The 27,338-nt window shown below is 39.4% G+C and overlaps 1 protein-coding gene across 1 annotated transcript in view; it reads right to left on the bottom strand.

The window, feature by feature from the left end:
- Gpr158 (G protein-coupled receptor 158) overlaps nucleotides 1-27,338 on the bottom strand; it is a 337,214-nt gene that overhangs the window by 26,105 nt on the left and 283,771 nt on the right. Inside the window, exon 7 of the mRNA XM_050152617.1 lies at nucleotides 5,284-5,522. Coding sequence (XP_050008574.1) covers nucleotides 5,284-5,522 — 239 coding nt within the window. The remainder of the gene's footprint in view (nucleotides 1-5,283; nucleotides 5,523-27,338) is intronic.

Genomic DNA, 27,338 nt, shown 5'->3' with positions numbered 1-27,338 from the left:
GCCCCTCAGTCTGGAGAGGGAGGGGGAGAGGAGTGGGGGGAGGGGGAGAGGAGTGGGGGGAGGGGGAGAGGAGAGGGAGGAGGGGGGAAAAGGGAGACGGGGAGGGAAATGGGAGGCAGGGAGGAGGCGGAAAAATTTTTTTTCAATAAAAAATTATATTTAAAAAAAAGTAAAAAAAAAGTTTCAAACTCTATTTAGAGTCTTAAAAGACAATGAAGTAATTGAAATTTTCATCAATTTCCCACATCTTTAATATTTATAATTATACCATGTAATGTTTTTTAAGATTATAATTTCTACTTGCATGCTAAATCTGTACCAACTTTTGATGTGGACTACTGGGGAAGCCAGATGTGACTGAGTCTCATAGATATGGCTAAGGCTACCAGGCATGCTGGGGCATTGCCGTAATCTCAGCCTTAGGAAGCTAGAGTAGGAGGATGAAAAGTCTAGGTCTAGCCTTCATTATAGCAAGTATGGGGCTAGCCTATTCTCCATGAGACCCTGAATCAAAAGTATAATAAAAATGAACCAAAGCAAAAGACTCAGAAGAACCAATTTAGTTTAGAAGCCTTAAACATGTCCTAAAATTTGAGCATCCATGTTTATATTTAAAATGAATTGAGGACAGTTGTGTAATTTCTGGATTCTTAGCTTTAGCAAGTTCCTTCCTCCTAATCTAATTCTGGCCACAAAAACTACCATGAGAGAAAGAGGACTAGGATTAATTTTTGTTCTTCCAGCAAATATTTATCAAGAATCTGTAAATGGCAGCTGGCTTGTTGGGTGTCAGGAAAACAGATTGAGCCACACAGTCTTACAGCGGTGATGCCGAGGAACTGTAGCTATGAGGGGAGGGAAGGGTGAGAGGTAGAGGGGTACACAGAGAACATGCTTACATGTCCTCCAGAAAGTCTGAAGTGATGAGCACGACCATAGTCAGTATAAGCACTCAGAATAGTATTCTTGTAAATTTAGTCCTCGGGCATAACACTTAGAGGAATTTGATCGTTCCCACTCTGACCTATCTCAGGGCCAGATGGAGCTCAGCCCTCCTTGCTTTATGTTATGTTCTCTAGAATTATCCAGAAGTACTGTAGAAATCACTCTCTGCACATTTTCTTCCTGCTAGGGAGATATGTCACTTGCTGAGCTTTTTTTGGATATGAAGGGCACAGAAGCTGTACAGTTGTGTGTCCCTTATCATGAAGAAATGCTCAGAAAAATGATTCCAAACAATTTTGTCATGCGCACATCACAGGGTACACTTCTATCAGGTAGACAGTATAGGCCAGCTGTTCAGGGCAGCAGAGCTAGTCACTGTGAGAAGTATGAGCAGCTGCCCTAGAAAAACAGCATCACTTCTTATAGTGAAGCTTTAGTTCTAGGCAGGAGTGCCTGCCCTCTCAAACAGCGGTTGTCAACCAGTGGGTCACAACCCCTTCGGAGGTCACATATAAGATACTCTGCATATCAGATATTTACATAACAACTCATTACAGTTACAAAGTGGCATTAAAAATAATTCTATGGTGGGGGGGGGTCAACACAACATGAGGAATTGTATTAACGGGTTGCAGCATTAGGAAGATTGAGAGCCACCACTCTAAAACAACGGTCCATGGTGGAATATAGTGTGTAAGCCTGCAATGCAGCCTCTTACGGTCATGTCAGCTGTTATGTGTGATACTGCTGAACTTCCATACAAGTGACACAGCATTGTATTCAGTCACATCAGCACCACCAAAACCCTGACTAAGGCCTGATATGGTAACACAGCAATGGCTATGCCAACAGTGTGTGATAAGAATGTTCAGTTAATTTCATTAGAAGTTTAGGGGACCATCATTGCGTATAGAGATTAACATTAGCCAAATGTTATTGCATAGGCATCATTGTACAATAAAAACAGTCAGGGCTGATGGCTCAAGGTTAAGAGCACTGACTGTTCATCCAGAGGTCCTGAGTTCAATTCCCAGCATCCACATGGTGGCTCACAACCACCTGTAAGGCCCTCTTCGGTCATGCAGGCATGTCTGAAGGCAGGACACTCTACACATAATAAACAAATCTGCTGGGCTGTGGTGGTGCATGCCTTTAATAGCAGCACTCAGGAGGCAAAGGCAGGTGTATCTCTGTGAGTTCAAAACCACCCTGGTCTACAGAGCAAATTACAGGACGACAGGCTCCAAAGCTACAGAGAAACCCTTTCCAAAAAAAAATAAAAACAAAAAACAAAAAAAACCCAAAATCCCAAAAACAAACAAAACAGAAAATCAGTCTATTATATTAAACAGCTATGTTTGAGAGTCACAGAAGAGCTAAGAAAATGTGGCCATCATGGACTTCCATGAGAGATTTTGAAAGTAGGGGAGGTTCAGATAACTCAAAGGTCTTACAAAGTGAGAAAGGTCATGGGGAGTGAGGTGAAGTGTTGATTAAGTGTGCTTAGGTTAAGATGGCTATTTACTAATATGGTGTGGACAATAAATGGTCAAAATGAGTGTGAACCTGGGTGATTTACAGATGGATAGGCAAGAACTTTAAGAATCCTCTATCTAATGTCACTTACTTATGCTTAGGTATTGTATATGAATAGACCTCTATCTGATGTCACCTACTATGCTTAGGTGTTGTATGTGAATAGACCTCTATCTGATGTCACCTACTATGCTTAGGTGTTGTATATGAATAGAAAAGTAGGGTACGGAAGCAGGGAGCAGAAGGAAATTAGCTCAAACTGGAAATGACCAGTAGGAGGGGGTTTCTTGTGGTCTGAGGTCCCAAAGAGCAGTGTGGAATGGCCAGAGGACAGCTGGGATTTCCTGTCACTCTGCTCCAGCAAGGCCATCTGACTGAACCCTCAGAGCCCAAGATACACACAGTAGAGAAAACCAGGTTCGTCTGGAGTCATATGAAGCATGCAGTATATGACAGTACCCTAGAGTCCACATTGCACACAACAGCATAAAACCAGTTTCATCTGGAGTCATATGAAGCATGCAGTGCTGAGTCTCAGATCCCAGGGTGCTGAATGAGAAGATCTGGAGTGGATCCAAGCTGCACATTTCTAACATGCTCCCAAAAGATGACACAAGGGGACCATTGTTCTAAATCTCTCCCTTGTCAAAGTTCCAACCCAACACTCCCTGGATTTGGTATGCTGTACTTTCTATAAAAGCACATGACGAAAACAATCAAAATTGAATTTGTTGAATCATTATATAATTTTCCTGGTTCTCTAAATTTCTGATGTTTTCAATATATTTACCACCAAGCATCATTCATAATGTGTTCCAACATAATGTATTCTAACTCTTTCTACTCAGATGTCTCCTTCATGTTTGATGTAACTCCCACCCACCTCCATCTGTCACTGTTCCCATCAAATGGAATGTTACCTACATGTCTTTATAATAACCCAAACATTACCCATGGCTCAAAGTGTTTCAACATAAAGATTTTTGGGGTCTTGTCCAAACATTTTGTCTTCCTTTTTGCACCAAAAGTCTTTTCACTGTACTTTGCTTTTTGATAATTTAATAACTCCCATTTCTTTATAGTAACTAAGAGTAAATATTTTAACAGTAGCATAGACTTTGACACATTTTGCATCTTCCAAAAAGTGTTCAGCACAGAAGTAGAAAACGAGAAGTACTGAATTGAGTCTTACTGATAGCATGTAATTTTTACTTTCTAATAGTTTACTAAATGAATTACAATCCTCAATCATGCACCCCCATTTATTTCTGCAGAATACAAAATAAATATTTAAAAAGTTGTGATTACATCATAAAGTTGTAAGCAAAGGTGCAAAATCACTCCATGAGTTGACCATGCTGTCTCTGTGTTTGTATCTTCATGTGTGCTTAGTGTTATCATTTTCTTTTGTTCAACATAAACATAGTGGGATTTTCTTCATAATAATATGAAGAAATTACTTTTTCTGCTTTGGTTAGCTTGAGAAGTATCAAGTAAAATGGTAAAGGCTTCCACGGAGTAAAGATTTGATATTTACGCAATGTCCTCCTTCTCATACCCATACTAGAGCCAAACCCAGAACTGCTTTGTGTCTTTGCTGTTTGGTTATCTTCTGAAAGTTAAGTTGCTTAAAATCTCTTCTCACTACAGCCATGTAAACAGCCACATGGCGTCATCAGTACAGTTCAGGGTTATAAAAGCCTTGAATACCTTGCCTAGGAGAACATGATCTATTTAAATTTTGAACCAATAAGGACATAGCTTCTAGAAAAAAAGCTGAAAATATTTAACTAAACATTGATTGACAAGGAGAAAGAATATGAGAATTAAACTCATATTTTTACTTTTTACATATGCCCCTTAAAACAAGGTTGGGCTTGTTTGTTTGGTTTGAAAATGGGAAGAAGAAGAAGAAGAAGAAGAAGAAGAAGAAGGAGGAGGAGGAGGAGGAGGACGGACGAGGAGGAGGACGGACGAGGAGGAGGACGAGGAGGACAAGGACGAGGAGGACGAGGAGGAGGACGAGGACGAGGAGGACGAGGAGGAGGACGAGGACGAGGAGGAGGACGAGGAGGAGGACAAGGAGGGGGAGGAGGAAAAGAAGTAGAAGAGAAAGAGGAAGAAAAACTTTCCTCCCTTTTTCCTCTTTTTATATCTTTGGAAACTTAGTTTAAAATAGCTGATTGCTAAAATGTCCCGTATATGTCTCTTAAAAAAAAAAAAAAACAGGAGTGGGTCAGACAAATAACTTGTGCTTTGGGGTCTGAGTCATGACACAGCCATTCTGTTTTTCTGTCACGTAACATAACATCTCTTAGTAACATGATTCTGTCATTTCATCCTGGACTCCCAGAGAATTTTCTTTAGAGATAAATATAAGGAAGATAAATTAATCATAGATTTTAGACAGTCAACTATTCACCAAGAGTGAAGTTAGATCAATAACATGAGACCTCTGTACAGAAAAATACCAACAACCTCTCATCTACCACCCGAGAACATAAATCAAGATGGCTACTGTTAAATCAGCTAGACGAATCAATAATTTCTCTGCACATAGATTTTTGTCTTTGTTCTTGTCATTTCTTACACTTTTTTCAATAAAGGAATGAACCTTTGAAAAATGAAAGTTTTTTGCATTCCATATATCATTATCATTTTTGTAATATTTTTGTTACCAAAATCACATTAAAAGTCCTTTAAATTTAAAGATCAGATTTGACAAGGCTTTTCAGTAGACTCAGTTTGATGCTGTTGAGAAGTGGATGAGAGAATCATGCAAAGCACAAAGTGACCACATACCAACTGCTGTCATGTAATCCCAGCGGTCCGTGAGGCACATGTTGAAGGTGAGGTGATCAGATGTTTGCCCTTGGCCAACAAGCAAAATATCCCTCTCCAAGTTCTGACACATAGAAGAAGTCCAGCCAACCAGAAACCAAAACACCACCAAGAGTATTACCGCCAGCATCCTCATGACCCTACCACCAGTCATGTATGGGATTCTTTGTGCCGTTCTTGAGAGAAACACCTTCAAAACCCTACAAAGGAAGAAGATCAACATGTGAGGATAAAACAAATGGTCAGAAGGAAAATCTTTAAAATACAGCATTTTAGCTTTCAGAAAATTGAAACCCAACTGAAAATCACCTACATAGTTTTAAGATAAGAACCCCACAAACATTATTGTTAATATTTTTATTTAATTTCACTTTTGTTCCAATATTATTCTAAGTCAAATCTTCCTGAAGTCAATTGTTTGCTCCTGTAATAGAATATGGCTATCATTATTTTTCTGTATTTCATTTCACATGGCTTCTTCTTGTAGTTATTTTATCACACTGTTAAATAATGTGGTATCATAAATACAATTATAAAAGAGCTATTTAAACATTAGGTTAAGTCAGTAAAGTCATGTTGTCAAGGAGGATGGTCAGAATGAGCTGTTTAAAACTGTGGGCTTTTCAATGGACATTTTTTTTTCTATAGAGATGGCTCAAACAGCTAAGGCACTACTTAGTACCTAGTAGTACTAAGGAACTACTGCACTCTATGACCGTAGTATTATTTTACTTCTCAATATGGCAGGAAGGAAAAATATTGAATTTTCCTTTGTTGAAGTTTTACTGTCTCAGCAGCCATTGCCTGTAGGTCATCATATGGGATTGACCGTTGTGAAATTCCCCACCCATATTGGCATATCAACTCTTGGCGGAATTATGCAGGTTTTCCTCAGCTGGGCATGTTGTTGAGCTTTCACCCGTGTTATTTTCCTGTCAGGTCTAGAAAACACGACCAAGCGGCTGGCATCCTAGTTCTCTGGCTCTTACAATCATTCTTTCCCCTCTTCTGCAAGCTTCCCTGAGTCTTAGGTGTAAGAGTTGTGCTGTAGGTGTATTGATGATGGCTGGGCACCCACAATTACTTATTCTTTGCAGTTTGACCAATTGCAGAACTCTGTAATAACGTCCACCTGCAGCAAAAGAAGCTCCTTTGATGAAAGGTTAGAGCTACAGGCATCTGTAGAGATAAAGATAGGCATTTAGACGGCAGTTAGGAATTACGGTGCTTTAGGGAAGTGGCAGTAGTAGGCTCTCTTCTCGGATCCATGACCACAATAGCCTCAGGTGATTGGCTGGGTTTTCAGTACCATGTATGACTTTCCTTGAGCAGGACTGAAATCCAATTAGCAGCTGCTGCTGATGCTCAAGACAAACGTGCCACTATTGCACTATTGGGGATATCCTGCTAGCTGGTCACTGCTATGGACTGTAGGCTTCCTAGCTGAGTAGGTCTGCTGATCGCTTTTCTCCCTAAGTCGCCTGCACGGCATCTTTGGATATTATTAATGCTAATCCACAGGTAGGAGGCTTCCAGATCATTCCAGCTTGATTCTTCAAGTCCTTGTCTGAAGAGTATGGCATCCTCAGCAATAGGGTCTTACCTTCCATTTCTGGGAGGCTATCAATGACAATAGCAATAGCTTATATTGTTTTGGGAGTCTCTTGAACCCCAATTTTATCTTTTATAAATTGTATAATTATATGTATACCAAATAATTGTTTCAATAAAAATTCTTAGGCCATTAAGATGGGTCAGCAATAAAAGGTTGCTTACCCTATGCCTGATGACAAGTTCCATCCCAGGAACCCACATGGTGACAGGAAAGAACCTAGCCCCAAAATGTGTCCTCTGACCTTCACACACATATTGTGGCATGTGCATGCCCATGTAACACACATGTATGTACACAATAAATAAACAATATATACATACATAAATAAACAAAATTATTTCTTTATTTGGTGCTAAGGATAGAATACAGGGCCTCAGGTATACAAGGTTTCCTTACTGCTGAGTCAGGCCTCTACCCCTTTCAATTTAATTTCATTATGATTCATTATAGGCAAATTATTGGTGTATCTATTTTACATACTTATACATAGATACACCTGTATACCTAGGTATATATAACAATTTCCCTTATAGAAAGAGGCTTGCATAGAATGTTTAATTATCTCTCCGGTTGAAAGTTTACATCCTAACTGTAAGTCTGAAATTGTTACTATTGTATGAAAGCCCCAGAAAGTAATAAAAGTATTATATTAAAAGTAAAATCAATGGAGGAAATGAAGAAACTGTTATCATATGAAACACCACATAGTCATGTGTTATGTGTCATGGGTATGCCTATTGTCCAGTGGGAAACATGGGGCTGGATCCCAGCCTTGCTGGAGACCATACTGAGAAATGGTAAAAGGGACAAGACGCAAAGTGGTGCTCTTGTCAAGGGAAACGTGTAGAGGAGAAAGAGCCGAGTTATCTTGAAGCAGCTATGGAATTACTTTGCAGGAAGGGTGTTTGCTTCCCAACATTGCACAGGACTCCTGGGTGCTTTTCAAGTTCCTGCAAAATATTTTTTTAATCAAGTTGAGGGCTGCTGCTTTGGAGAAAATTACTTGTTATTTATGCTTTATTTCTGTGACAAAGATATATAGAATTTTTTTTCTGATACCAAATGTTCATAGAAGCTCAAAGAGTAAATAGTAAATTCATTAAGTGCCTTATTATGTCGTTCCAAATACTTCTTACTCTCATCTCATCCCCTTCCCCCTCCTTCCCCTCTCTGTGTCTGTGTGTGTATGTGTGCACTCGCATGCACATGCTCAAGTGCAGGAGTGTGTACAGGCCAGAGATTGCTGTTGGGTGTTGCTCTCTATTGTTCCTGGTGCTATCGGAATGGTTCTCTCACTGAATCTAGAACAAATCAATGGGCTAGACTGACTGTCCAGTGAGCCTATAGGATCTGCCTACCTCTGCCCTCCTACCCTGCCTCACAACACTTGAGTTATGGATACACACCTTTCGTACAGGTGCTGGGGATTGAACTCATGTCATCATATGGTGGTGGATCAAAGACTCCATCACAGAGCCATCTCCACAGCTCCATTAGTCAGATAAATTTTGACTGCAGAGGAAATCAATATGATGTGAGCTTGGACATTTTTTAATAAAGAAATCTCATTTCTAAATTACCCGAAATGCTTATGTTTTCCAGACGACCCTTGGGTACTCATTGTACAACCTGATAACTCAAGATTACTGTAAATCCAATAATCCCATTTCTAGACAGGAAAAAAATACAATCTGCATTTCTGCCACCACTGACTTTACAACTTTCAAATAAAAAAAAACTGTAACAAAAAAGTCTAAACAGTTTAGAATGTGAGTTTCTAAAATGATATAAGATGCATTTCTAGACACGCCTTAGAACAAAGTGAGAAAATCGTGGTCTATCTCTAAAAATTGAGCCTTTGTTCATTTCTATTAGTTGGGCCCTAGAAATCAAATTCTAAACATGATTTCCTAGGCATGCATTTGTATGAACCACAGCTATGGAAGCACATTTACATACACATACACACATATACTCATACATACACATGGACACATGCACAGACATATACACCCACATGTACACAATACATACAGACATATATTCATACATACCCACATACACATACAGACACATGCATGCACGCATACATACATATACTCATAACACATATACATACATGCATTACATATATATACACACATACACAAAGTTTCTAATGTAATGACATTTCCATGATCTTTTCACAGATAAATTTTACTTTAAATTTGTTTTACTTTGTTTTAGAGACAGGTTTTCTCTGTATAACACTTCTGGAATTTGCTTTGTAGACCAGGAGACCTTGAACTCAAAAAGATACACCTCCCTCTACCTCCTGAGTGCTGAAATTAAAGGCATGCACCACCAGGCCCAGAACTTTAAAGTTTTTAGTTAAAATATAATTACAACATTCCTTCCTTTTTTCTCTTCCCTTTCCTTTACTATTCCCCCTCCCCCATTCCTTCTCAAATTCGTTGGCTATTACTTATATGTATTTATATATCTTTCTGAGTCCTTTAAGCGTTGTTTATATGTATATATTGCTGCTTGTAAGCAAGCATGCATGTTTTAATATTGTATTGGATAACCATTTAGGGGTTCATCCCTGGGAAAGACTAATTCTTCTTCTCTTAGTAGTCTTAAATTGGCTGTCGCTTTTCTTTATCTAGCAGTGGGACCCCAGGACATTTCTCCATCCACAGTGGCATGTCAGCTGGTGTTCATTGTTTAAGCAGTCACATGGTCACATGGCTGAAATTTCATGGGTGTGGGGAAATGATCAGGCAACTATCTTCTCAGGAGGTTTTCCCATTCGTAAAGGCAGAAGAATTTAGAATGAATAAGGAACACATTATTCTGGCTGACAAGTGGGTGAAAAAAAATGTAATTTTGAAGATAAAGGGTACTTGTCCCTACTCTCTCACGCCCCACCTTTCTAGTTTGAGCTCACACAACTGTTTCGTCATCCAGGATCTGGTTGATACACTCTTCTTACCATGTGGGCTTCCAGCTCTTGACGTGCATGAAACATAGGCTCCCGCTGTGTCATGGTACCCTGATTTCCCTCCCTTTCTGTCAGTTCCTTTTCAGTCTTGGAAGTTATCTCCTTCCTCAGCCATCCTTTCACGTGGCAGTGTTTTTCATGGGCCTTCTAAATGTCGCTCCTGAGGTTCTTATCCTGCACAGCATACCCAGACATTTGCATCTGCTTCTGTTTCACTTGTCAGTCACCAGCAAGCCCCACATCTATATATTCAGCTCAGAACACTCCCCCGAGTCCAAGCTCTGTAACTTAATGGCCTACCAAAGACAAGCAGATCCCCAATTAAAACACTCCCTCCCTCTGCCCTCTAATTCACTTGACTGTATGTTACCTATCTCCATGGGTACTGTGACCTAATTGTACAGTGCAGAGACCCAGGAATGAACTCTGGAGTTTTTCTTTCATTCACACTCCAGCAATTAAATGAATCATCAAGGATTTATTTTCTGTCTTCACCGTCTTTCAAATCCTCCTGTTTTTTTTCCATCTGCACCACCGCTATATAGCTCTTGCACACTAATATGCTCTCATAGTAATGTTCTAACTTCTGTCCTTACAGTCTTGGCCATCTATAATCCACAGCATACAGTAAGACTGCACGGTTTTTCTATATCGTTCTTCTGGTCATCTTCTCCTATTTACCTTTCTTTTGTGTCTCTTTACCCAAATCTTAGATCCTCTCTTTTATAGTAAAAGGCTTCTGAACAGAGGCTCCTCCTCACCCAGCAGCTGTCTATCCATTTTTTCCTTCCAAAAGACCCGTAGGTTCCCCCTGAATGACATGTAAGGGTCATATAACTGAGCAATTATTTCCAGAAGACTTTAGAAGGGTGCAGGTGATTTTCCAAATAGATTTCTTAGACTTGCAAAATAGATCTTAACTTTTTATTATGACACGGCCAAAGTTTACTTTCCCCAGTGAAGAAAGTATCTGTTCCTACAATGTGTGCATATCTTTGTGATTTCATAACATCGATTTTATTTACAAAGAAGAATAAAGCTGTTCATCCTGAGGCCACCCAGGCTGCTGCTCCATCCATCCAAGCAGAGTAACCCAACACCATGAAGGCTTGCCTCTGCCTGTAATGTCTGCTAGTCTCCTGGGGAAGGAAGCATTTAAATGGGGCTATGAGTTGGAGGCACTGTCTCTCACTCTGCTTCAGTGGTGATAAATCCCTATGTTCATTTAATTTTCATCCATTTTTCAAATCCTCATTTTCAGAACTAAAAGCTACTGATTTGGCCACTAAGTGGATTTTTAGATAAGGATCAGAGAAAGATAAAAGGATTGCCACTATCTGGATGAAGATAAGTTAGTCTTGCCAACATCCAACTTCACCAGACTGCTACACACACATTAATTATTGCTAGCGTAAGAGAGAATGGTCAGCACTGGGCCTCTTGAATGCTTTGTCAGGCTTGGGATGTGCCTCAGCCTGAAGCTCACATCATCTTTCTTTTCTTCTCCCCTCCACTCGGAAAGGTAGGATAAGGAGCATTAGTGACAAGGGGAGGGGAGGGGTGAAGGCAGCAGAGACACGGAACTCTCAAGCTTCATCCTGGATGGTTAGCTCAAGAATGAAATCTTATCTAGTCTCAGAAACAGAGAGGGAAAAATGAAAACAAAAGTGAATAGAGCTTAAGCGACATGTGGTATATGATTAAGCACATCAACACAAATAAAAAGGAGTAAGAAAATAGGGAAAAGGGAGGCATGAGAAGAATATCCGAATAAATAATGGTTGACCCAGTCCAAATATGACAGGAGACATGAACCCACATATTAAAGGAGCTTTTGAAATCCCAGGTGGGGAGAGCTAGAGAACTCATATTATGACATTCAGTGGTTATGAGTTGGAGACAGAGAAATAAGTTTGAAACAATTGGAGAAGAAAGTTTCGTCACATACAGTGGATCCTCGTTTTGAGGAAAAGCAGATATCTAGTCAAAAGCATGAAGGGTGAGGCACAGCAAGATGACATATTCGAATTGTCTAACTCTTTACTAACTAAGATCCCATGTCTGATAAAATTATCCCTTAGAAATGAAGGTAAAATCAGAATATTCTTAGATAATTATTTTAAAAAGAGTAAAGTAGTTTGCCTCTGTTGAGCATGCTGTCTGTGAGGTGTTAAAGGACACATAAACAAAAGGACACAATATAGAAACTCAAAAGCACTTAGAGATATGACACCTCTGGTAAGAGTTACTAAATCACAGTATTAGTGCACTTTACATTGTGATTCTTTACCTATGTGATTTCAGACACCATGGAAAGCAAATATAAATCTGTGCTGATAGGCACACGATGTGAGGTGTAATTTTCAACATGAGCAACACTAAAGATGACACAAATACAACATGCATAAAGTTTTTATATTACCAAAACCAAGTTGGATTAATCTGAAATGAATTGCTATAAATTTAGGCTATAATTATAATCCTCAGAGGAGTCACTAAGACAAAACATAAAGCATGCACAGTAAGGTGACACTAGAATGGCAAATAGGAAGTATTGTCTTCCTATAAATGTAGGTAGTCGTGGAGGAAAGAAGGGCAAAACAAATGGCATTTGATGTAAATATGAATTGCTAAATGGAAGAATGACTACCTTACATGTTGTTGAACTAAGTATAAATTGACCGAAATCTTCAAGCAGAGTGTGGCTATGACAGAACTAAGTCTTTAAAATGATCTTGTACATTGTCTATAAGAAATTCAAAAAGAAGCAAAGAGGTTGAAATTTGAAATGTGAAAAAGATCATCTATACAAATAACAATTAAGTGGGAGTGGGGTTAGCCACAACAGCGTAAGAGCAAATACACTCTGGGACAGTTAAGAGACAAAGGATGCAGTTATAATATTGAAAACTGCTAATACATCAGGATGAACAAGGGTAAATGTGTAGGGGGCTGAGAAGATGGTTGGTGGAAAAGGGCTTGCTGCAGAAGTGTGAGGATCTGATTTTAGATCCCCGGCACCCATGCAAAAGCCAGTGTAATGGCTTGCACTAGTCACACCAGTGCTGGGGAGGCAGAACAAGAGAATCTTAGGGTTCCCTGGACAGCCAGTGTAGCTGAAACAGAGAGTACTAGGTTTATCAAGGGACACTATTTTCAAAGATAAGGCTAAGAGGGGAGCAATTAAAGAAGACAGCCTAAGGTCAACCCCAGACTTCTACATGCACCTGCATGGTAAGTACATCGGCACACACAAGGTGTACGCTTACACGCACATTACCCAATACACACACAATTGATAAAGAGGTAAATGAATATCCATCAAATAGCAGAATCTCATACTATATGAAGTAAATTCTAACATAATTGAAGAGCAAAAATAATACACAGACATTAACAAGAAAACAGACTATGAACATTATAGACCAATAAGGTGTGTCCAGCCTTTTCCATATGCCCCAGGATACTTACAAATACATCCCAATGCAAAATCAGTGCCCAGTTAAAGCTTTCAATGGCTCGACATGCCCGATAAGCATGCACAAATGCTCAGTACAGCAGAATACTCCCGACAGCACACGGACAACCACCCAGGACACACCAAACAAATCCCAGTCAACTCAGCACCACGGAAACCACACAAACTATCATCTCAGACTCAGTGATTTTATTAGAAATTAATAAAGAAAGGGTTCTGTAAGATAAACAAATACGTGGACATTAAAAAAAATACTCTTCACCAATGCGTTAAGAAGAAATAACAAAAGGACAATGGCACTGGGTTTTGATCCTACTTCAGGTACTGGCTTTGTGAAAGCCTAGCCTGTTTGGATGCTCACCATCCTAGACCTGGATGGAGAGGGGAGGATCTTGGACTTCCCACAGGGCAGGGAACCCTGACTGCTCTTTGGACTGGAGAGGGAGAGGAAGAGGAGTTGGGGGAGGGGAGGGAAATGGGAGGCGGGGAGGAGGTGGAAATTTTTAATAAAAAAATAAAAGTAATAAAAAAAGAAGAAATAACAAGGACACCGAGAAAGTAATTTGTGATGAAGGGATGAGAATGTAACACATCAGAGCTTGAGAGCTGTAGCAAATGTGATGAGTGTGAAGGGATTTCTAACTGCAAATGATGGTTGTAAAATAAAAGAACGAAGAACTTAATAAACTAAACTTCAACTATAAGGAAAAAAGGCCAAATTAAATCCAAAGCAACTGAAGGAAATAAATGACTAGAAGAGGAAATGAACAGAAAGGAAAACATAAAACACTAGAAACACTCAGTAAACTGAAGCCTATTTTAAAATCAACAAAATTGACAAACCTTTAATTAGACAAAAAAAAAAAAAAGGTCAGAAAATCAGGCAAATCCGTCTCAGAATAGTGACTGAAGGTGGAGACCCTGCCTGACCTTACATAAACAAAAATGGGTGCAAGAGAATATTAAAATCTATAAATTGTATGTTATGTGACTGTAACTTCAGAAAAGCAGGTTGTTGTCTTTGCCCCTGAACCTGGGGGCCCTGAACAATGGCATCCCAGAGTATCTGGCAACTGCTGCCCTATGCTTCTTCTCCCCTCCCCCACCCAAAGGCTGCCTGGAAGATTCTCCAGACTCCAAACCTGAGCTCTGCACTAGTTTGTCAGTGGAGTAACCATATTAATATGGCATAAACTCTTTTTCATCCACAGAAATTCATCATGCAATCATAAATTTGTAGTGGCATTTCACTTGTGTTTTAATAAATAAAACATGCCTGAGAATCAGAAAAGTAAAAGAGCCACACTTGCCAGGCTTATAGACCAGGCAGTGGCAACACACACCTTTAATCCCAGTAGACACATTAGTTTGCCATAGAAACCAGGCGGTAGTGGTGCATGCCTTTAATCCCAGAACTAGAGAGTGTTCTAGACAGAAAGGAGCTCTCTCTGAGCTTTTATTAATTGAGCTTCATAGATTAATAAGAAATGATGAAGGAAATATGATCACATACCTTGTTGAATTCCATCAAACAACAACAACGACAACAACAATGATGATGTTAACTGACCTCAGACTAGACCTTTCTTTGAATTTGGCATACACACCTATTCTTTAAACTGCTCCCTTGTAGATATTTCAATGAAGACTTTTAACAATATTATAAGTAAACCAGGCCTGCTGCAAAACTATTTGGTTTTAAGGTCTATCACAAAAGCTTAGAGAGAAACACACTATAATGCAGACATTATTGGTTCCTCTTATCCCTCTCCTGCCTGCAGCTCACTAGCAGAAAAACACTTCACTTTTAAGCTGTCAGTCCTGAAGACCAAGGAAGTCAGGTCATGTGGGACTTGGACATTTCTTCCTTCCTTTACATCTACTGTAATCTTCAATTAGAACATTTTCTGCTAAATATCTCTTTTATTTGCTTGTTTGTTTTTGTTTGTTTTGTTCCATTGGTTTTTTTTTTTTTTTTCAAGACAGGCTTTCTCTGTGTAACCACCCTCTGTCCTGGAACTAGCTGTGGAAACCAGGTTGGCCTCAAACTCACAGAGATGTGCCTGCCTCTGCCTCCCAACTGCTAGGACTAAAGGTGTGCACCACCACTGCCCAGCTCCAAGTATCTCTAAAATAGGTTCTGTCATAATAGGTCAATTATTTAACACTGATTAATCAGCAAAAGTATTCTAAAATATTTTTGTTACACAGTTGTTTTTAAAATTTAGCATTTTAATCACTTTGTATACCATGGTATTGTGCAACATGATTTACACCAACTATAAAAACACATTTATTACAGATGGTGGCTTAATAGAGCCATTGAAATGGACAGCTTTATTACAGTCTCAAAAGGGAAGCATCACTAATTGCATGGCTTTGTAGACAGTATTGAGAGGGGAATTCCTTAGACTAGCCAGATGCGGTAGAGTTCATCTGGGCAAAAACAATGTCAAAAAATGACAAGCTGGATCTACAAACACAGAAATGTTCCAGAGAACATTTAACAGCAGAGTGACCCGCCAGCATTCCCAGGAAGAGAGGACTGAGGCAGAGAAAAGTACTTAGTCATCTAAAGCCCAGTCAAGAAGGCAGTCACGTAGCTACACACAACGATTGCTTAGAGCCCTGGTGGTTAACTACCTGTGGATCTTCAGCCGTTTGTTGAGACTCATGGCTGAGTACCAACTGGTGAGGTGTTGGTCCCATGCAGGTGTTCTATCTCCTAGCTTCTTAGAAAGGCATTTAACAACAGAAAGTGTTTGAGCAGTCAAAATTTAAATGGATCTATTCTTGTAACTCAAGCCTTAGCTTAACAGCCTGCAAAAACTTTCACCTTTTCTCACAAGGATGGATATCATACGGCAAAGCATTTCCATTCAGGACAATTCGGATTAAAGTGTGACAGAAAAATCACAGCACACATTTATTTTTATTTCTGAACACACTTTTTATCTAGTGTAGTAGACCTAATTGCCTCCACTTTTTCAGTCTCTTTAACAGAACTGTACAGAAAAAGAAAGCCATTGGACTACCAAAGAGCCGCAGAATCACGACACAGCTCTTTGCAAAAGGGTTTGAACGAATAATACTGGTTTTAACTCGTATCTAACCTTGGCATTCACCTTAGCCTATTCAAGTAAAATACACAGGATACATGAACCGGCAAGACAGTCATGCATCCTCAGAAGCAATGCGGAACAAGACACCCTATGTACACAGAATCCATAACAACCGCTGGGTTTCAGAACGCTGTCAGCTGATCAGAGGGCTGTCGATGCTGACACACAAGATCTTTCTGTGGTGGCTAATGAAGCTTTTAGAAATTCGTTATAAAGTGACACTGTGGCTGCTCTTTGGATATTGACCTGTTCACACTTTCTGTTGTTACTTGATTTACAATTCTGGGTAGCAAATTCTCGTCTGTTGACATGCAAGTTGATTCCTCTAGTGAAGACAGAATAGATGATGAAAAGAAAAGCTAGGAAAGCAAAAACAAATACAAAGAAAGAATGAGAACCATCTACACTTGCACTAGCTTGGGTGAGTTTACCCTTTAGTGTGCTTTCTACACACACATATTTCATAAGATTATTTAATGTCTCTCTTGCTTCCTTCATTTATAATGTTCTGAGCACTGCCATAAAACTGTATTTGTAAATGACATGCTTGGTATCAGCACACACTGCTCAGTCCAACTATTTTTCTGATTTAATTGATATTTCAGTGATTATTCTTATGACTAAATCTTTGGACATACATTTAATTTTTACTTTAGATTTTGTAAATGTGTTTATTTTGGCATTAACTTTCGAACATACCTGCAATGTTGACTTTAGATTTATAAAGTAAAATAACTTAAAGTTCTTAACATGTATGACAAAATATAACTGGATTGTTCTCACTTTTTACCACTTCCTTTAGTGTGGTCATAGGTGTCTTGTCTCAATGGATACCTGCTTTCTTAGCAACAACATGCTCTAGCAAAACCCCTTCCCAGTAAAAATCAATACACTAGAATGTATTTTCTCTGCTTTAATGACTACTTTTTGAACATTTTTCATGAACAAAGGTATTATATATTAATATATTAACTTTGGAAAATTGTATGTTTAATTCTCATCTTAAAAATTAGATTGTACTTAAATTGTTGAATTAGAATAATTTCTTAGGTCTTCTGGATTTCAGGTGTTTATAAGAAATATTGCTTCAAAATTTTTCTCACTTTCTTAGATTTACTTTTTACTTTGTTTATAGTATTTCTTGATGCACAAAAAGTGTGTATGCATGTGTGTGCATGATGTATGTATGTGTGTACATGCACATGTATACATGCCCATGGAGGCCAGAGAATGACAGTAGAATGTCTCATCCAACCACTGCTAACCTTACCCACTGAGAAGGGATCTCCCCATTCAACCCACAGGTAACCATTTCAGACAACTCTGGAACTCTGCCATTCCAGCCCCTTGCAGTGGGTTACAGATGTACACAGCTGTGCCTTTTTACCTGGGTGCTAGCCATTTACCCAATGAGCCACCTACCTAGCCTCCCAAATCAACAAATTTCAAGTTCAATATTTTTCTTATTGTGCTTTTGAACAATAACAAGGCCATAAACAACTGCCCAAATGTCTTCCAAAGGGTTTTGTATGACTAGTTCTTACATTTGGGCATTGGATCCATTTGGGATTAATTTGTGGACATGGTGTCATGTAGAATCACAGCCTCATTCTTTTACTGGGGTTATCCTTCTGCCCCACACATAGCAGTTGTCTAGTAGCATTATTAGCAAGGCTGTCTTTTTCCTTTGTATTATCTTTCCCCATTCATCAAAGGTTGGTTAATAATTAACTCACTGGTTTAGCTTCTGTCTCATTTCTATTTCATTGTTCTACATATTCATTTTGTAACACTACATTCCATTGTTTGCTGTTGCTTTGGAGTAAATTCTTTAAAATGTTTTCCCCTGTTAATTAAAGAAAATTATGTGTTCAGGTGTTTTGCCTGCATGTGTTTCTGTGTACATGTGCATACAGTGCCCAAGGAGGCCAGAAGAGAGCAGGATTCAGAAGATCCCTGGGGCTGGACTTACATATGATTGTGAACTGCCACGTGGATGCTGGGAATTCACGTTCTCTGGAAAAAGTAGTCAGTTCCCTAAACCTGAGCTATCTCTTCAGCTCCTCTGGAACAAGTGTAGGCGGTGGCGGGGAAGAGACAGAAATCTTTAATAAATAAATAAATAAATACATACATACATACATACATACATACATACATACATACATACATTAAAAAAAAAGAATTACGACTCCTCCAACTGTGTTCTTTTGCAGGATTGGTTTGTCCACTCTGGACTTTTCCCATTTCTATAGGGACTATCAGATCAGTTTGTCAAATTCTGAGAAAAAAAAATGAGGCCCGGGATCTTTGATAGAAATTGGAGCTAGTTAGTGAGGGATGTACTGCCATCTTCACAATGCTAAGTCCTCTAAAGAGCTAACATGGGCATCTTTCCATTTATTTGGGCCTCAGTTTCTTTCAGTGGTGCTTGACAGTTTCCACTATTTGCTTTTCAGTGTTACTCAGATTTATTTCTGAAAACTTATTTTATACTAGTTTAATGTAAAGTTTCTTCTACTTTGAGGTTTTGTTTGCTCATGTATAGAAATGGAATTGATTCTGAATATTGAACTTGCCTCCTGTAATATTGGAGACTCACTCATTGGTTCTAAGAGTCTCTCTTGGCAGCTTTTAATATGTTGTCCTACAGAGAACTGTGCTGTCTGCAATAGAGAAAGTTTTACTTGTTCCTTCTGTCTGTGAAACTACTATTGATTTCTGTGACCCAAGTATCTTGGCAAGGACTTTCCACCGAACATAATAGAGGAGGTGAGTGTGTCCATCTTTGTCTTGCTCCTCACCTTAGAGGTCATTCTCAGCCATTAAGCATTGTGTCAGCTAGGGCATCTTGTAGATGACATCACCCCACTGTGGATGTTCTTCCAGTCCTACTTTGGTTGACGGGTTATCTCATGACAGTCTGTTGGATTGTGCCAAATGTCTTTTCTGCATTTGTTTATATGAACATAGTTTGTCCTGTATTATGTTAATGTTCTTGTTCCATTAACTCTTATTGATGTCTTTCTATTTTGATACACTATTAAATTGCTGTGTTAGATTCTGAGTTACATCCTATAGTTTTTTTTTAAAGCTGAGTTCTATTGAAAATATTTTGTTAAGGATTTATTTTTCTGTATCTCTAATGGGTTTTTGTTTGTTTACTTCCTTTTTCATGATACAGTTAAGGTTTTGAAGTTAAAACAATACTTGTCTCTTAGAACGAGTGGGGATACCGCTGGTCTTCCATTTTTAGAATGGTCTGTGAAGATCTGGTGTAAAATCTGTGGTGCAATCCGTCATTAAAGCTACCGAGGCTTTGGATCTCTTTTTCCCCAGGAAGTCTTTGGATCATTAATTAACTCTTTTCCCTTATTACAGCTCTGTCTAGATTTTCTGGCTTCTCTCCAGTCACTCGCAGACTTTGCCTTTCCAGGAGTACCCAGGAGTGGTACTTTCGCATCAAGTCCTCTGTGGGTACAATTCTATTGCTTTGGGTTTGACATGTGCCAGTTGTGAGTGACAGGCAGTGGAGTGGCTGGAATCCAAGTGAGCCACTGCTACGGCAGAATGATTACAGGTGTATGTGTCCACCCACAAAGATGCCAAGGCTCTGCTCCGGGCTCAGGTAGCAGCATAGGTGACAACAAGCAGCAGTGAGAGCAGACAGCTTGCCAGGCCAGACTGACTCACCTTGGCTTTTGAAGAAGCCTGGCTTCTTCCATTTTTGCTGCATGGAATAAATTATTCTTGCTTCATACTCACTTTCTTGTTTGCTTTTCATAAAGAAGAGAGATGTTCCTACTCAAGGACATCTAATGTGTAGACAAAGAATGTGAGCAAAGAACATTAGGATAATAATCTTATTTGGAAGCTATAGTCTGAGAATACTAATTCTGAATTATCAGATGGGTTTTATTCGTTGTTTGAAAAGCGATTGTAACACATGTTACGTGTTGAAAAGTAGGTAATAAAAACTCATATTTTAAATGAGACCCATAGTCTTGGAACTGTATTTAAATACAAGGCTCTTTGCTGAGACCTAGACATAAAATATTAAGGCTATCATTAGAAATTTGAGCATATATAAAATATTTTTTAAAATAGAACTTAAAATGAAAAGCCATGGTCACACCTAACAATATGTCTGAAAGAAGGAATAATCAAGACAATTTTCATTTTTATTCAAAAAGTAATTATATATGTTCCAGATTCTGAGAATGTACTTTAGTTAATAAAGGTGCTTTGCAGGTGTGTGGGGGGGGGGGTTGAGACAGTATTTCTCTGGCTGTCCTAGAGCTAGTTCTTGTAGACCAGACTGGCCTCAGACTCACAAAGATCCACCTGCTTCTGCCTCCTGAGTGCTGGAATTAAAGGTGTGTGCTACCACCATCCAGCATAAGAGGCACCTTTTTGTCAATACGCATGCATTGCCCAAGTCTTGTACTTCATAAGAGAAGACATAACTGAGCATACAAATTTATGAGCAGGGCATTTCAAGATAGCATCCCTTAGTAAGTTTCTTCAAATGACCTGTATACATCAACACAATCAAAAGCCTTGGCCATTCTGCTGGGGACCTTCAGTGTGTTTCACAGACCAGTACCTAGAGGAGGCAGAGTGGCAGGAATGAGCAGAGATGGTATCTTCCAGCTTGTTTGACATTTTACTATTAAGAAGCAACTCTTTGAAGCTTAGTGGGCTTGGTTTCATGGCTTCTGGGGGGGGCATTCACGACAGTTCACTGTGTGCAAGGTAATAGGGATGTGGTTTCAGGGTAACTCCAGACAGACTGTAATATGATAAGGAAGGGGAGAGGAGAGAAGGAAGGAGAGAGAAGGAACACCCTGTTCAGCTCACGAGTTCACAAAGGCCTCCCTTTCTTTCGTTAGGTGCTTTGAAATTTGGGGTAGGCTGTGCAAGAATGTAGGGTCTGCAGAGTCTGGAGTATAACCACACACAGTTTCTGAGGACTGGTCTGAATCTGAGTAGCCTGTGCCCTAGCATGGGCCCCTGATGGGCTCCACACCAATACTTTCAACTAGTGAACGGACGAAGGAAATTTCTAATTGTTAAGAAGCCAGAAGACCTGGACGCCTTGCCAATTCATTACACGCCATTTAAAATGATAGGCATCTCTAGTGACTTGGTTTAGAGCAGTGCTGCTCAGCCAGTGGTTCACAACAGGGGTTACCTAAGACCATCAGAAAACACAGATATTTACATTATGATTAACAACAGGAGCAAAATGAAAACGACTTTGTGGTTGGGGATCATCACATGAGGAATTGTATTAAAGAGTCACAAGATCAGAGAGGTTAAGAACCACCGGCCTGGAGAGAACCCAGGTTAGAAGGTATAAGCTATGAAACAGGAAAATAAAGACTTATGTCCTTTAAAATCGGCTTTTACAATGTCCTAGGCAGCCAGTTTTAGAGTTCTGTACTGCCACTGTCCTCTGCTCTCTGTAAGCCCACCACTTTTCTAGAGGGCATATGGTTACTCTCCCAGTGTGTGGCAAGCAAAGGGTGACGAGAAGCTTGTGTAACTTTCTGTTCATCCCTAACAACTTCATTAGGCTTTGGAGGTTGTTCTGCTTCCTGTCCACATGTACCACTGACAGGGAAAGAGACTTTCTTTAGAAGCAGAGAACAGATCTTTCTCTCTGGTGATCAATGGGATCTTCAAGAAACACTACCATGAGCACTACACTATCTGATAGAGTTCTGAATCAAATTCAAAGCCATGGGAAGTGTTGCAGAAGCAGGCTGGGTACAGTATCACACCTAGCATCCACAATGTAACTTCTCCCTCTCCCTAGTCAATATGCAGTGGCCACAGCTCTGTGCCCAAAGGATGCTGCCAATGGTATGTAATTTTGCTTGAGGCAGGTGCTTGGGTAGACGTGTTTAAAATACCTCATGTGACAATCTCTTGGCCATGACTTGGCACCTTGATGTGGTTTGGATATGACAGAGGATATTTCCCAAAGGTTTATGTGCTATAATATTGGTCCCTTCAGAGACCATGTTTTAAATGTAGAACTTTAAAGATAAGGTGGGGATCCTAGTGTGTGAGCCCTCAGTTTATTTGAATCATTGTTTCTGGGTTGATAAATTAATTCAATTATCTTGGGACACCGGAGTTAGCTACTACCTCCTCCTCCTCTTGCTCATCCTCCTCTTCAACCAGGTCTTGCTTAGATTCAGCAATTTCCTACCCAAGCCTTCTGGGTGGGGTCAATGATCCCGACTTGAAAACAGACATGCCTGGTGTGTAGAAGCAACCCTGGCTTCTTGTTTTGAAATAAAACATGCTATTCTTTTTTTTTTCCAATTATTGCTTTACTAACTTTTCTCTTTTTTCAATTATTGTTTTACTAGCTTTTCTTTTTAATTGTTTTTATTAAGCTATATATTTTTCTTTTTTTCTCCTCTCTTCCTCACCTCTCCACTTCTACCCTCTCCCATGGTCCCCATACTCCCAATTTACTCAGGACATCTTGTCTTTTTCTACTTCCCATGTATATTAGATCCATGTATTTCTCTCTTAGGGTCTTCTTTGTTGTCTAGGTTCGCTGGGATTGTAAATTGTAGGGTTTTTTCTGTATGTCTAAAAGTCACTTATGAGTGAGTACATATGATATTTGTCTTTCTGTGTCTGGGTTACCTCACTCAATAGGACGTTTTCTAGATCCATCCATTTGCCCAAAAATTTCAAGATGTCATTGTGTTTTTTTTTCCTGCTGTGTAGTACCCTATTGTGTAAATGTACCACATTTTTCTTATCCACTCTTTGGTCAAGGGACATTCAGGTTGTTTCCAGGTTCTGGCTATGGCAAACAATGCTGCTATGAACATAGCTGAGCACATGTCCTTGTGGTACGATTGATCATCCTTTGATTTTATACCCAAAAGTGATATTGCTGGGTCTTGAGGTAGGTTGTTTCCTCATTTTCTGAGAAATAGCTGTACCAAAATCCAAAGTGGCTGCACCAGTTTGCACTCCCACCAGCAATGGAGGATGGTTCCCTTTACCCCACATTCTCTTCAGTATAAACTGTCATCAGTGTTTTTGATCTTGGCCCTTCTTACAGGTGTAAGATGGAATCTCAGAGTTGTTTTGATTTGCATTTATCTGATGGCTAAGGATGTTGAGCATTTCATTAAGTGTCTTTCAGCCATTTTAGATTCCTCTGTTGCGAGTTCTCTGTTTATGTTTGTACCCCATTTTTATTGTATTATTTGTTCTTTTGATGACCAATTTCTTGAGTTCATTGTATATTTTGGAGATCAGCCTCTGTCTGATGTGGGGTTGGGCAGTGGTAGCACATAACTTTAATCCCAGCACTCAGGGGGGCAGAGGCAGGTGAATCTCTGTGAGTTCGAGGTCAGCCTCATCAACAAGAAACATGATATTCTTAGTGGCCAGAGATACCATTATGCTATTTGGATGTTCAGGCTTCAAAACTGTGAGACAAACTCTCTTTGAAGTTGCCTAACTTCAGTGCTTTGTTACATATACAGACTATGCAGACCTTAAATATGAAGACTAAACACAGGTAGACTTGCAAGAAATCTGTGGGGAGTCACAGACACTTGCGCAGCCTCCAGAAATGAAGGTTCATATTTTTTGTATGAATGAGGAATGAGCAACAGCACCCTGTTCAGTAGTCTTTTAAGGAAGATAGGTGTACATTTACCAGTACAGTGATTTTAGACATGTGTTTTTCAGACATGTGTGTCAAGCCCTGTTTAAAGTTCTCTGCCACCAATGATGGTTACAAGTTACAGAGAGTCAAGCTTCATCACATTTGAGCACTGCCCCTGTAGATATCACAAATTTCCTTTTCTTTTCCTTTAATAATTTAAGATACATAGCTGTAATTTATTATTCAAAGAATACATAAAGAAATAGAAATAAATACTATCACTTACTTCTTAAATTTTTACTGGGAGACAAACTAAAACATATAAAGAAATAAACCATCCCACAACTGTAAATATTTGGTGCTAATAAGCACAGTGTGGAAACTGCTCTGGGTTTTACTGAGAGCAGATGCTGAATAATGCATGAAGGGACAAATCCCAGGCACAGTCAGGGGAGGCTTTTCCACAGCTTGCTCAAATCTTTATTTTAAACAGCATAAAAAAGGCCCTTTCACTATTTCCTATAAGCAAAAAGCTAATTATTTTCAGAAACACTTATTATAGGGGATAAAATTTCCTTTAGCATTGTTTTAAAATCTGTATCCACTGTGAAGTAAAAGCATCCCTTGCTTTGCTCCCTGAACACATACCTGACCTTTCTAAGCCTAGAGATAGCACCTTTCCAATTTCCTGTTTGACTGCTTGTTTGTTTTAAAAGTCTTAGCCTCTTATTCAAGATAGCCTCACACTCACTCTGCATGCTGACCTCAAACCCATAATCCTCCTGCCTCAGCCTCCTGAGAGCTCAGATTATCCACATTTCATAAGCAAATAAAGAAAACTCGCCCCGCAGAACTGCCAGCTGTGCAGTTAGACCCACCCTGCATCGTTCTTGAGCTAAGACAAGTATGTCCATGGTCAACTCAAGGATTCTCTTTTTAATATAAAGATTTTTTTGCTTTTTAGCTACTTCAGATGTTCTGAGCTAGCTAAAACTGGCTCTCCTCCCATTTACTCTATTTTTTTTCTGAATTTCTAAAGAATAAAGAATAATTTGCACGGCATGGATGGCCTGCTAAGAATGATCAGTAAAGAACTTAAGCAAATGATAAAGATAGCTAAAATTTGGTCTGGGGTTGGGCAAATAGTCGAAGTGGTAGAGTCTGTGAGTAGGATGTGTGAGGACTCGTGTTCAACTCCCAACTCCACAAATAAACAGATGGATAAATAATTGGCGAGCAGATAGACAGCCGTCTACTTTGTATTACTGTAGATGTGGGTAATTCCAGACAACATATGTGGTACAGTCCTCCTCTCAGGAGAGCATGTACTCTACTCCACTTCTACCCTGTCCTGTGGGCAGAGTTAATACTCTCATGGATCTTACAATTCTATTCTGAATTGTTATGGTGTCTTTGGCTGTGTGATGTTTATCCATGGACAAATGCCACCAGAGAAAAGAGAGATTAGATAAACATGCAGGAGACTTCAAGTACCCAGGACATAGAGGACTGACATGGGAAAGGGAGAGCCGGGAAGAGCATGCCGATTGGTCTACTTTTCTTTCCTAAAATAAATAAGTCTTTATGACTTTTTAATGTTAGAGGCTAAATTCAGATTTAATTTAGTTCTCCTGAAATCCAGTGTCATTTCTAACTTTACCCTATGTGTACAAAAGAATCCTGAGAGCTGACCCAGAATAAAGGTTGTATTTCTAGAGCAAAGCGAGTGAGGTTTGATATATTTCCCATAGATTTTTCCAAGTATTTGATGCTCTAGAGAGTCTATAGACACCAGTCAGCAAAAGAGCAGGCAATGGAGAAAGAAATGAGGGGAAAGGCTGAAATACAGAAGTTGACCATTCTTGTTTACCCTGCATTCCAAAGTCTACAACGCCATTTATATAACGACACTCACAAGTTCCTAGAATTTTCTGCTTACAGAAGCAAGATTTTCTTTTCCTTGTGAAAAAAAAAATGAGAATCTAAACATGGAAATGAAGCTTCCATGAGAATGGGTCTATGATATCAAGATATGCTGACCTCTAGGACAGACTATTTTGACCTTTGAGATCCTGGACAGGAGCCTGCTGGGACCTGGCTTTCTGCCTTTCCCTCTAATTCTGAGTCCTTGCCTATATTGCTCCAAGGATCTATTCCCTTACCTGACATATTCAAACTGAATGCCATCCTTACAATCTCACAGGTGAGATAACAATTTATCGATGATGAAACTAATTATTAGAAGTCAAAATTATTTGTCTTTTGTTGTAGAATAGCTGTTTAATTATGTAAAGATGTGTTGCTGCTTTACTTTGCCTGACTAAGGCTCTTGATTGGTCTTACAAAAAGCTAAATGACCAATAGCGAGGAAAGAGGTATAGGTAGTGCTTCTGGCAGAGAGGGTGTGTAGGAGGAGGAATTTAGACTGAGGAGGGAGAAAGGAGATAGCAGGAAGATTCCAGGGGCCAGCTAGACAGACATGGAGGAAGCAGGGAAGTATGGCATACAGAATAAAAGAAAGGTAAAAATCCCTGAGGCAAAATGTAGACAAAATGAAACAGGTTAGATTAAGTTAAAAGTGCTAGTGAGACAAGCTTAAGCTAAGGACAAGCATTCATAATTAACAAGTCTCCATGTCTTTATTTGGGAATCTAGTTGGTGGTCCAAAGAAAATTCCAACTAGAGGTTTTGATTGTGTAAGTAAATAATGAAAGAACTAAAATTAAAATCTAGAATTATCAAAATTTCTGTCACTCTTCTCCATTGTATCCTTATAAAAGAAGTCCTTCTTAACTCAAATCCAGTGAAAGCATCTGCTGAAGCTCCATTCACTAAAGCCATCCATCCTTCAACAAATGCTGTACATCAAATATAGCACACCCAAGACCACCATCTAACAAATACAGTACATCAAATACAGCACACCCAGACCACCATCTAACAAATGCAGTGCATCAAATACAGCACACCCAGACCACCATCTAACAAATACAGTACATCAAATACAGTGACCCCTCACTAAGTACAGTATACTAAATCCATTGCCCACCATAAACAGTCCATCACTGAAGATGGGAGCTGTGCTGGTTAATTTGTGTCAAGTTCAGACAAACGAGAGACGTTGGAAGAGAAGGAAGCTCAGTTGAGAAATTGAATCCATCAGATTG

This window comes from Alexandromys fortis, unplaced genomic scaffold, assembly GCF_014885135.2.
Source record: "Alexandromys fortis isolate MF-2015 unplaced genomic scaffold, M_Fortis_MF-2015_v1.1 scaffold_54, whole genome shotgun sequence".
Lineage (NCBI taxonomy): Eukaryota > Metazoa > Chordata > Mammalia > Rodentia > Cricetidae > Alexandromys > Alexandromys fortis.
This window is presented reverse-complemented; position numbering and strand designations above follow the sequence as displayed.